This window comes from Pleuronectes platessa, chromosome 11 (genome assembly GCF_947347685.1).
Source record: "Pleuronectes platessa chromosome 11, fPlePla1.1, whole genome shotgun sequence".
In the NCBI taxonomy this organism is placed as follows: Eukaryota; Metazoa; Chordata; class Actinopteri; order Pleuronectiformes; family Pleuronectidae; genus Pleuronectes; species Pleuronectes platessa.
Window position 1 is genome coordinate 1,207,133 of NC_070636.1, and position 12,816 is coordinate 1,219,948.

The 12,816-nt window shown below is 45.7% G+C and overlaps 3 protein-coding genes across 4 annotated transcripts in view; all 3 read right to left on the minus strand.

Annotated features, from left to right (window-relative positions):
* Positions 1–12,816, minus strand: part of LOC128450548 (zinc-binding protein A33-like) — a 383,902-nt gene that overhangs the window by 242,375 nt on the left and 128,711 nt on the right. The gene's annotated exons all lie outside the window — the stretch shown is intronic.
* Positions 1–12,816, minus strand: part of LOC128450549 (E3 ubiquitin-protein ligase TRIM35-like) — a 377,361-nt gene that overhangs the window by 235,957 nt on the left and 128,588 nt on the right. The gene's annotated exons all lie outside the window — the stretch shown is intronic.
* akap6 (A kinase (PRKA) anchor protein 6) overlaps positions 1–12,816 on the minus strand; it is a 120,380-nt gene that overhangs the window by 50,152 nt on the left and 57,412 nt on the right. Inside the window, 2 exon segments of the mRNA XM_053434063.1 lie at positions 6,747–6,867; positions 11,791–11,909. Of these exon segments, the coding sequence (XP_053290038.1) occupies positions 6,747–6,867; positions 11,791–11,909 (240 nt within the window).

The following is a 12,816-nucleotide window of genomic DNA, read 5'->3' on the forward strand; positions in this document are numbered from 1 at the left end:
ACTTCAGCTCTGCGCTCGTGATACAAGCAGCAACAAACGACACAACGTGACATCGGACCCAGGAAGCGTTCGACTCAACACACTCACGAGCAGACACACACAGTGCACACGGGCAGACACACACCGAGGCAGAGCTGTGTGAGTCCCTGGGGAGACGAGGAGATCAGATCCTCCGGAGCTGCAGGAAGTTTCTTTTGTAGGATAACTGAGATTTTTGCAGTTTCTAAGTGTTGTTTCTTTTTCAATGGTTGAAGCTTGAGTTCCATCACTGGATCTTCCTCTTCCTCTTCCTCTTCCTCTTCATCACCCACTTCCTCTCCTCTCCTTCACCCCTGGCTTCTCACTTTAGAGGTCACATGTAGGTCACTCCCCGTCCACTAGAGGTCGCTCCAGCCGATCATCCCAGACATAAACAAACACTTCCTCCGAGGACCTGTCCGGTTCACAGACTGTGAATAAAGATGGCCGACGCGTCTTCACTTCCTCAAACTGTCCAGAAGCTCTTCCTTCTTTCCCTTTCACGTCTTCCTTCATTCCCCGTTCCCTCTTTCATTCCCTTCTTCACCTCCTTTCGTCTCTATTATTCTTGCCCTCACTTCTTTCATTTTCATATTTGGTTACTTAACTCTCCTTGTCTTCCTCTTTCCCTCCCTACCTTTCCTTTCCACTCATCTTTTTCTTCCTTTCCATACTCTCCTCCACCACTCACTCCATCTTCTCATTGTTCATCCTTTCTTCCTCCCTCCCTCCCTCATAGGCACTACTGTAGAAAAGCTGAAGGTGTTTCCGACATCTGCAGCAACAAATTACTTTTCTTCTTCCTTCCAATCGTTTATTCATTTTTCTTCCTGTTCCTGTCCTCCTCCTCCTCCTCCTCCTCCTCCTCCTCCTCCTCCTCCTCCTCCTCCCCCCCCTCTCTCTCTCTCTCTCTGGATGGAGGGAGGTTGGGAGCGTTAACAGCACAGCGAGGATTGCAGCAACAATTACATGTGAAATTAGCCTCGCCTCATAGCCTGCAGTGTAATTCCAGCCTTCTGAGGCGTGGCAGAGTCATCTGTCTCTAATTAAAGATTCCCCCTCTCTCTCTCTCTCTCTCTCTCTCTCTCTCCTTCCCTCAGCTTCTCTCCCTCTTCCTCTCTTGGGTTGAAACTCATCTTCATCTTCATCCTCTCTCTCTCTCTCTCTCTCTCTCTCTCTCTTTCTGGGTGAGAAGGTGCGTTTGAAAACCTGATTCAGCTCAGGTCGTGGTTTTCAGTAGGTGAAACAAATTATTTCCTTTTTTTTTTCTGTTTCATTTCATCTTTATTTATTCATTCTCTCAAATTTTCTTCTTTTCTCATCACAAGACTGAACAAAGACGATTCAACCAGTTTCCTGTTTCTAGACTCACTGGATTTATTATTACAAATCAAACACTTTGACTTCCTGTCCACTTGGAAAATGTGTCAAACATATTTAGTTTCATCTCCTAATCCACAATAAGACATCAACGTATGTCCATTGGGACACTATGACCTCTGACCTTTGACCTTTACACCTCTGTCGACTTTAACATTGTTGCTGACGAAACATTCATGAGATGGACTTTACATTTTACCGTCTGTTATTTCACATGAATTTAAACCCAAACCCAGACGTCCCAGTTTTCCACCTGCACCTGAACGCAGCATGCGTGGCGCCGGAGACCGTGACCGTTTGCAGATGTCACCTGATCCGTATCAGGCGAGTCGTGCACGTACATCTCACAACCTGTGATATACACAAAAGAGTGACGCACACTTTGTTGACACAGGCAGATTCACAGGAAATGATCAAATCTAATGTTTAAAATCTGAAGTCATTGTTTTACATGTCAGCCTGGTACATTCATGTAAATCCAAAAGTTCTATTGTATCGTTCATTGCACTCACTGCTCCTGATTGGAACATGATTCCATATTGCACAGAGACACAACAGAACATTATGGGATGGTTTCAATGACGGAACAACGAGGACAGAAGCGAAGGAAAGACAGAGAAGCAGAAAGAGCTTTTCTGGAAGAGCTCAGAGGATCGAGGGCTTAAGCCGGCTGTGTGTTTCTCAGGCATGACTCTCTACTGGAATATAACCCAGACTGTGTGTGTGTGTGTGTGTGTGCTCAGCCTCCTGTTGAGGTTGTGTACTCTCACTGTTGCCCTCAGGGTTTTAGATGGAGACACACTGAGGACAGAAACACAGGCTGAGAGACGACTGTGTTTTCTATTTCATTTCTGTCTTTCTCTGTGTTTCCATCTTGTCAATCCTCTAAAGACACGTCTTCACTTTGTGTTTACATTTGAAATGATCATATTGTGTCTATAATGTCCACATGAAGACCAGCGGCTTCCTGTCCTCAGAATTTAAACAGGTACTTTCCCCTGGAACGTTCCAAAGGCTGGAACCTTTGGAGGAACCATCACAGGAACCAGCAGGAGGTAAAGGAACCTTTAGGGATTTTTCCGATTGCTCGAGCAATAAGTCGCTAGCTCTGTTCAATCAATAATCCCAGTAGAGGCAGTACAATATGATTCTCCTCCATGTTAATAGTGTCTGTCGCTTTATCAGACATCACGTTAAAGTCTTCTGCACTACTGCCCCCAGCTGGACTGGAGATGCAGCTGCAGCCATCGTATGAACATGAGCAGAACAACCAGGCTTTGATTCGGTCGACGTCAGTGAAAGACGCTGGTTGTGATGTCAACAGATAAACTGTAACAGGAAGTGAGAGCTGTGACATCCCATAATGATCCGAGCGTCACTGAGGACTGAACTGTGAGATCAGATATTAAAACATATTGTGTGAACTGTTAACTTGAGACTTTTCCGATGTGTAGATGAAGAACATGTCCTCATTATGTTAATAGAGACAAATCCAGTCGTGTTATGTTTCCTTCAAAACGTCCTCGCTGCAAATGAGTCGTATAGAATCATAATTCATCAGGTTCAAAGAGTTAAACTGTTTTTATGTGGAGAAATAAAGTTGTGTTGTTTTCTCTCAATCTATCAGGAGTGTGTGTGTGTGTGTGTGTGTGTCTGTGTGTGAGTGTGTGTGTGTGTGTTTAAGTGTTAATCAGTTCAATGTCTCTCCTGGTTTGGACTACAGATAACCAGACAACCACTGAAAACACTGTGTGTGTGTGTGTGTGTTGTGTGTGTGTGTGTATGTGTGTGTGTGTGTGTTGTGTGTGTGTGTGTGTGTGTGTGTGTGTGTGGCCTCAGACAGAGCTCCTCTGTCGCAGCAATACTGATTGGTTTTGGAACCCTGTTAATGAGCAGGTGTGTGTGTGTGTGTGTGTCTGTGTGTGTGTGTGTGGGCATCTCTGCTGCTAAATTCTCATTTCAAATAGCCCATGGTGCTCTGATAGAATGCCGGGCTGCACACACACACACACACACACACACACACACACACACACACACACAGACACACACACAGACACACACTCCCGATAGCCACTGTAATTAGTTGGACTCGACTGGAACTCGCCACAGGGAGAAACAGAGAGAGAGAGGAGGCGACGTCTGTGATGACTTAATGCAGCGAAATGTTTTCAGATGAAACCTCGAGTGAAACTTCTGATTCGTCCCAGAGAGGCCGAGCTGCTCAGTAACCATCCACTGATCTTCATCTTCTACGTGTCCGGCTCCTCTTCCTCATCCTGAGATGTTTGTGTTCTTCCAGGTTTCACGTCACGAGTTAGAAACCTCGTCCACACGTCCACCCGCTCACTGGGAAGCTTCCACACATTCTACTGGGAAGCTTCCACACATTGTCCTGCTGGTTCCTCACATGGACTCACTCTGATGGTTGGAAGGAGACACTCTGGAGAACGTTCTCAGCCTCTCACACTCAGCTCCTCTGGATGATCTGAGGAGATCATCTGAGGAGATCATCTGAGGTTCAGGTCTGGAAGCAGCTTCACAGAGAACAGAAGCTAGTGTGGTTTGATGAATCTGGTTAAAGACCAACAACCAAGACTGGAGCTCAGTGTGAGATGTAATCCTGCTGAGCAACAAACACACAAACCTCCTCCGTGTGATGTACGATAACTTCACAGTTTAATCATATTATTATAATAATATAATATTTGATGCTGACAAACAAAGGTCAGATGTTTCTTTTGTCTGCAGAGGTTAAAAAAAGATGGAAGCGAAACCAACACACACGTCAAAATGCTTCACTCCAGAGAAACATCAACACAACTCAACTATTCTCAAAGTCTTTTTGAAACACTAACTTCTTTAAGGTCTCAGATGATGTGTCTCCTCTTTTAAATCATTAAAGACCTTCCAGTTGTTCAAAAGACTCTCGGTCCAAACACAGTGGAGTGAGTGGGGGCTTCACACCACGCACACACACAGACACACACACGCACACACACACACACACACACACACTCCCCCTTCCTCTCGGCTTTCCAAGGTTGATAAGTGCCTCCATCTAACATCACAATAAACAGTAGAGCTTCACTCTGCCAAGCCGGGCTGCAGAAACAACTGTCAGCCCAGCGCTCCTTTTCCGGAGGACACACACACACACACAAAAACACAAACACACACACACACCTTCGAAAAGAACAAGTTTTGTTGGGCTCTGGCGTTTCTATGGTTGCAGGGTCGAGTCCCCCCCCCCCCCCCCAGTATTTCAGGGGAGCACAGCGAGGTTCTGTAACGTTCACATGGAGGCCAAGAAAAACACACTGCAATAAACATGGGGGTTATCCAACACACACACACACACACACACACACACAGACACACACACACATGTCCTGCAGTAGACCCGTGTTCGATTAACCACATGATCCAGGACTGTTGGATGAGGTTGTGTTTTGTTGTTCATGAACTTGTAACAAAAGTCAACACACAAATCTCAAAGCCACGGAGTAAAAATACAAATATACAAAATATTAAGTCGTGAGTGCTGAGATTATTATTGACGGTTTTGAGAAGGTTTAAATATTTCAGCTTGAACAGGTTTATTTAACGTTAAGATCATTTTAATATTCAACAAACCGTTAGCTCAAAACATGGAGGAGGCAGGGTGTACTGCAGCCAGCCACTAGTTGGCGATAGAGAGGCTCTGGCTTCACGTTCTGGAGCCGCTGTGTTTTATTCTCCGTCTCTGGGTTTGAGAATCGAGGATTTTAAAATAGAGAACCGGGCCCAGCGAGTGATAACCGAGTGTTATGAGATTAAAATATCCAGAATGATCGGCGGCCTGCTCTCAGCCCTGCAGCCGTGTCTCACTGAGCAGACACAGTATCAGAGAGCGACCTTGGAATCGGCAAAGAGACGCTGTCGAGCTCCACATCAATATTTTAACAGCAGAGTTGACACATCAAAAAAAAAAAGGAGAGCGCGAGAGGGAAGGAGAAGAATGCCCAGCGATTCCAGAGGCATCTAAAATTCATGCATGCATCATCACCGCCATGAATATTCATACAGAGATGAATATTTAAGTGCAACTCCTATGGATAAAATTAGGTTCATCTTTACACTTATCAATAATTCGCAGGCCAGGTGAGTCGCATCAGATGCTGAATAAATCATGACTGCACACAGACACACACACACACACACAGACACACACACTTTCTATGATTGTGAGGAGCCTCGTGGACATAATTCATCCTCTGGAACTCTCGCTGTGACCATCTCCAGTAAACACCGACACAAACCTAATTCTCTCTCTTTCATAGTTTCAAGCTTTTCTGCTTTATTTGATCGAGACAGTCGGGAGGGAAGGGGAAGGCGGAGGTAAGGTGTCATGCTGCCTGAACCACACACACACACACACACACACAAACACACACAAACACACACTCATAGAAAAGTTCAGACAGAGAGAAAACGAGTGAGACACAAAGGTACATGCTTTGCAGTGGTGCCTTCTGGGTAAGGAGCTGTCAGCAGTTGGCTCTCTGAAGGCAGCGTGTGTGAGTATGAATACATTTATGTTTTTAAAGGTTGGTTTAAGGTGAAGTTCAGTGTATTTTACTGTGTTTACACATAAACACTCAGAGTTTAACACACGCTGCCTGATGAATGTAGACACCAGGTCGGGAAAGTGCAAGGAATGCATGGAAGTGCCTGTGTTCTCTCTCTGACCAGCAGGGGGCGACTCCTCTGGTAGTCTCTATAGAAAGTGACTCTTCTTCTCACTTTATGACGTCAGTAAACATTCAGGAGTTTCTGTCTCAGTCTCTAGTTTCAAGTCTTCTTCAAACAGCTGATGTTCATTTAGTGAATTATGATCAATTAGAGTCAAACAGACCATAAAGCACTGGATGTATGGGGGGGGGGGGGATACCACAGTGTGATTGACAGCTAGTTCTGTACAATGGGTGCAGGTGGTAGGTGTAGCTGGGCGTGTTCGACAGCTCACATCAGGCTCCACCCCCCACTCATCCAAATATGGTTACTTCTGTTTTTTTTTTAAACAAGATGGTGCTGGACTGCGTCACGTGAAGTTACGACTTGTGAACTTTCATCAACTTTTTTTTTTCCAAGTGCTTCTGCAGTTTGTATTTGCACTTACACACACACACACGTACACACACACACACACGTACACACACACCAGGAAATGGTTGCTGCTGGTTCTATGAGCTGCTACCTCGCTGCCAGGCTTCTGATTGGCTTACAGGACGTTGCATCACACACAGAGTCCCTTCACAACCTGAACCCCCACATACACACAACAACAGACAGGAAACCCGACTGACCTTGAACAGGTGATGTCTCTGCTCCTCTGACATCATCAGCTGGTGACTGTCCATCACCATGGCGTCCATGTCCATCAGCCAATCCCAGAGCTCCTGGTACTCGGACTCAAACTCCTGCAGACTGAGGGCAGAGAGACAAAGAGGTTAATGAGTGGAGTCGTTGTTGTCGTCTTATATTGTGTTACCTCTGTGTTCTACTTCCTATCATTGTCATTTGTGTCCTGCAGCTGGGAGACGTGTGTGTCTTGTTGTGTGGATAAAGTGTGTCGCTGAAAACAAAGTGAGGGACGCTGACAGATTAAATCAGAGAGAGAGAGAGAAAGCAGAAAACTTCTCAAGTTGACGTGAGAGTTGAACCTAAAAGAGAAACATCTTCACATCTGGATTGTGTTAGATTGTGTTGTGATGCTGGTTGTGTTACTGCAGGAGGATCAAACATGACCGAGCGGATTGAAGGAGAAACCGTGAATCAGCGTCTGGTTTGTTCTGATCTCCACAAACATGGACGGTAAATAAAGATGGAGGACGTGTCTCCACCTCCTCCTCCCACTGCTCAGAGAGGAGGTGGAACATCTCAGAAGGCGTCCATCTTGTTCCGATGACGTCTTCAGGACCCAGAGTCTGAGCAGGAGGTGAATGGAGCCGTGGAATCCAACGACCAATCACGAGTCTCAGTGGGTGGAGATGTTGTGATTGGTCGATCGACTCCGCCCACTCTGCGTCCACTTGCCGACTTTGTTTTCTAACTTCCTTTTCTCCTCCTCTTCTCTCTTCCTCTCTCCTCCTCTATCCCATCGTATCTTCCCTCATCTTCCTCCACCTCCGTCCTTTTACACCCCCCTCCTCCTCCTCCTCCTCCTCCTCCTCCTCCCTTGTCCTCTCACCTCCTCCTCCTCCTCCTCGACACAGGATCACATCAAATATTTATGCTGCTGGAACAGGGGCCGATTGCTCAAACACACACATTACTGTCAGTCGTTTTGTTAAGGTGTCTCTGTGTGTGTGTGTGTGTGTGTGTGTGTGTGTGTGTGTGTGTGTGTGTGTGTGTTTATTATTTATATATGCGCTGGTTTCGGTCTCGGCGGGGATCGCCAACATGTTTCTCAACATTAGCGGTGAAATTGCTTGGAATTCTCCGGTCGCCCACCACGACAGTTTGACAGCTCTGTCAGGCCCACAGCGTTTCTACGACAATTCACTTACACACACACACACACACACACACACACAAAGTAAACGTACACACGCTGGCACACACACACACACGATCGCCCAAAACAATTCCTCCAATACACAAAACAACACAGCTACTGATAATTATATGTACACACACACAGTTGGCCACATTAAACACCACACAAGAACACACACTGACACCAACAACACACAGCAACTGGAGGAGTTGTCAAAGTAAACAAAGTAAACTATAAATTAAATTACACAAACAACGACACTAAGACCAGAATCATTTCGATTGGCACTGAAGCCAAATTCAGACGTTGTGAAGAAATGAGAAGTGAACATGTTTCCTGTTGATGAATAATTCTCCAACACGTTGTGAAGAAATGAGAAGTGAACACATTATTTTAATAAAACCCACAAAAAGGAGCTCACTTTCTAAAGATGTCCACACTTTTTGTGTCACCACTTTCGTAAATGTCTGGATGTCCCTTAACTTTGAAAAATGATCAGGAGATTATGAAACCTTCTGAGCTGGTGACCGTCCAGTGGTTCTGCTCCTCCACCAACCAGAGGTCACACTGACCTTTGACCTTTGACATCTGATCAAGTCGAGTGACAACTGGGCCGAATCTGAAGAACTCCCTGAAGGAAGACTTGAGGTTCATGTCCCCCCCCCCCCCCCCCCCCCCCCCGCTCAAACAAGCAGACACGTTACAAACATGTCCTCATTATCAAAAACCCAAAGTTCTTTCTTCTCCTCCTCTACCTCTCGTCTTTCTAAACTCTCCTTTCCTTCCTTCCTCTCCTCGCTCCTCTGTCTCTCCATCATCTTCTTCTCCTCCTCCCTCGTTCTCCTCGAATCCCTTCTCTCTCCTCTCGCACGCCCCTGTCCTCCTCTGCAAGTGATTCTCAATGAAATGAGACCTGAGCAGGAGGAAGTGAAGGAAGTGAAGGAAGTGAAGGAAGTGAAGGAAGTGAAGGAAGTGAAGGAAGCGAGCGCTGCTTCCTTCCCCCCGAGGCGGCGCTCCTCATCATGCGTCGAGCGGGGGGGCCCTTTACCGACTCCGGCAGATGAAGGAGATACAACACTCGCACAGATTGTTTCCTCTTGTCGTTTGTCGTTGTCCCCCCCCCCCCCCCCCCCTCCCCTCCTCCCCCCCGTCCCCGTCTTGTTCTCACACTAATGTTAACTAAACGCTTTGTACCACAGGATCCTCTCGGGGAGTCAGAGACGAGGAAACAGACACATCGGAGAGCGAGGAGCGACGCGGTGGCACCGCGGGGCTGCGTTCGATACCGGGACGGCTCCACGGCGTTTGAAGTGTCAGGTTCTCTCTGTGTCACGGCGAGCGGGGCGGGGGGGTGGCACAGCCAGCCGCTCTGACACTTTAGTCACTTGAGGAAATTCAAATTACAGAAATCTATTATTTATTTCTATCTTGTCAAGAATCAAGCAGATCCAGTGAAGTTCAACACCTGAGTTATGTGAAAATCTATTTATTATAGAAACGTGTTGATACAGTTTGGTAGATTTTTCACTCAGTTAAAGTCGAGGTTGATTTAAAACATAACAATATTATATTTGTGCCTGATGTGGATGAATGAATGAATTCAGATAATCTGAGAGAATTCAAGCAATTTTTATTTCTGCGACTTTTCCCGAAATCTGTCACATTACACGTCAGATCAACATATCGTGTGTAACTCTATTCAGAGTTTAAATGTCCGGGGGGGGGGGGGGGGGGCAAAGTGTTTGTCAGGACACACACTGGGTCTTTTAAGCTGGGATGGATTTATCATCTTCCACTTTCTACTTCCGTCTCTTTCTTTTCATCACTTCCCAAGTCTCTGCTGCGACTGTGATAGCAGCTGTAACCACTGACTCTAATTCATCATCCTACTCCCAGCAGAAAGAGGAGGAGGAGGAGGAGGAGGAGGAGGAGGAGGAGGATGAGGAGGTGTCAGGTGAGGAAAGAGAGAGAGAGAAGACAAGAGGAGGAAAGTTTAAGTCAGGTGAAGAATGGAGAACGAGGAAAGGAAGGAACAGAAGTAGAGACGTGATGATGGCGAGAAGAAGACTAAAGACAAAAGAAAGAGAGGAAAGAATGGAGGGGGGGATGTGAGGAAGAGGAGAAAGTGAAAGAGGGAGGGGATGAAGGTATAGAGTGAAAGGTTGAATGAGTCATAAGCAGCCGTCACCTTTCAGAGTTCAATTTATGAGGCTGATGGTTTCATCATTAAAACACAGAGAGAAGAGCAGCACAGCGCCCCCTGCTGACCGCAACTCACTCGATCGCCCATTCACTCACTCACTCACTCACTCACTCATTCACTCATTCGCTCACTCATTCACTCACTGGACTTTACAGAGATTTTTCTGCCATGGAACTTTCTCTTGTTATTAATGACGATCTGACAGATCAGATCTGAGATCAGTGAATAATTCAGACTGACTTTCATTTTCTTTACAACTGAACCAAAACCAGAAATCTCCACTGAGCTCGACTCACAGCAGCCGAAGAAAAACATGGAACATCCAGTTAATGCCAAACTCATCACACACACCACTGCACGGGACACACACACACACACACACACACACACACACACACACAAACACACACACACACACACACACACACACAAACACACACACACATATCTCAGAAGCAGCAGCTAAGATATGAATAACCAATTAGTATCTAACACATCCAGAGCAAATTACTGAAACATTACACTGCTGCAGCCACAGAGGAGAAAACACACACTAACAAAATGAATCTTTCATTTACATTTGTGTGTCTGTGTGTGTAAACAACTCATATTCCTTTTATTCAAATTGTAACAAAACGAGTGTGTGTGTGTGTGTGTGTGTGTGTGTGTTTGTGTGAATGTGTGTGTGTGTGTGTGTGTGTGTGTGTTTGTGTGAATGAGTGTGTGTGTGTGTGTGTGTGTGTGTGTTTCTTTGTGTGAATGAGTGTGTGTGTTAGAGTGTTTGTCTTTGTGTGAATGAGTGTGTGTGTGTGTGTGAGTCTGCACTGTGACGACAACATCCAAAAAGTCTGCAGGAACAAAACATACGATGGACTCACTGTGAGAAATTTAGCCTCATTTGTCATTTGCATACACTCAACTTTGTGTGGGTTTTTTGTACACTGTGTGTGTGTGTTTGTGTGTGTGTGTGTGTGTGTGTGTGTGTGTGTGTGTGTGTGTGTGCGCACGCCCTGTGTGTGAGTGATAACCGCGGAGGGAGGCTCCTCAAAGTCGAGGATGAAACAGAAAAAGGCAGCGTGACCAAAGAGCTCGCTGAGCTCGGCCACAGCAGATTACTGCTGTTAACACTCATACTCTGAGTGTGTGTGATTACGTCTGACTGTGTGTGTGTGTGTGTGTGTGTGTGTGTGTGTGTGTGTGTGTGTCTGTCCTTCTCATCATAACAAAGAACAGTCACATGACATGTTTGTGTGTCTCTGTTGTGTTCGACTTTTCACTTCGCTCTGTCGGGGACGAGAAGTTCATGTTTTGTTCTTCAGCAGCAGGAAGTTACACGCGTTGCTCAAAGGTACATCAGCGGGACAGAGCTTCAAGGTTCTCAAAGAAGATGATTCTGTTGGTTCTGGAATCGAACCCTCAACCTCCCACTTTCCAAGCATGGAAACAGGATTCTGGCGTAGTGGTGACATGTGGTATTGCTGAGTTGTTCGACACACAATGACCCAACGACTGTTTCAACACAATCACAACATAACAAACTCTTTCACTGTGACCTTGACCTTTGACCTTTAACCTCCAACTTCTCCTCAGATCGTCTGCAGTAAAAGGACCGACTACACATCTGCTCTGTTGTGTTACTGTTGTTTACCTGTTGCTTCTGGCCATCTGACTGTAGTGCCTCCTGCTGGTGGACGAGGGGTAGCGCAGGCTGCTCAGCTTGACGGCCATCTGCTCCAGGGCGGCGCGCTGACTGGAGATCAGTTCAGTCTGGAAATAAAAAAAAACAGAAACCAGAGGTTATTGAAAATCTCTTAAAACTGAAGTTTGTGTTGAGGAGAGACTCAAATGAAGAGGAAATGTTTTTTTGTGTGTAATGAGCAAGAAGCTATCAACGGTGCAGCCTACAGGGGGCGCTACAGCTGCCTTCGAGGTTTAATACAGAATTTCGAAGAGACGAAAGTGTTTGTCACTGAAAATATCAAAATGAATTTATGTCTCACTGCAAGTTGCAAACTCGTTTTCGACTAAACAACGATAAAAACTTAAAAGTAAATAATTAATTATCTTCATGATCAGTTAAATTCTATTACATCAGATCAGCAGAATCAAAGCAGGAAAGTAAAACCTGTGTGTGTGTGAGTGTGTGTGTCTCTGTGTGTGTGTGAGTGTGTGAGTGTGTGTGTCTGTGTGTGTGTGTGAGTGTCTTCCTCTGAGTGTGATTAGCTGTTTATTGCAGATGAATGAGATTCAGTGTTTTGACGGACGTGCCCTTTAAAGCTCGGGAGCGACCAACAAGCCACTAGAAACACACTCCAGGCTTATCCTGCACTCTCATCTCCGCTGACACACACACACACACACACACACACACACACACACACTTGCATATCCATATGTACATGTATATGCATATAAATGTATCCACACACACCTTGATGACTCACACACACACACACACACATCTAACAAACACAAATTACCCATAAAACCCCACAAATACACATTTTGCATGAATTGCTTTTCCCTGGCTCAAATGACCTCACACACAGACACACACACACACACACACTTACACATTAATCCGGCACAAATGCACACCACCGAGACACACGCACACAAATCGACCCTGAGTTGCTCCACATACATAACAGACGACACACATATTCATACACGG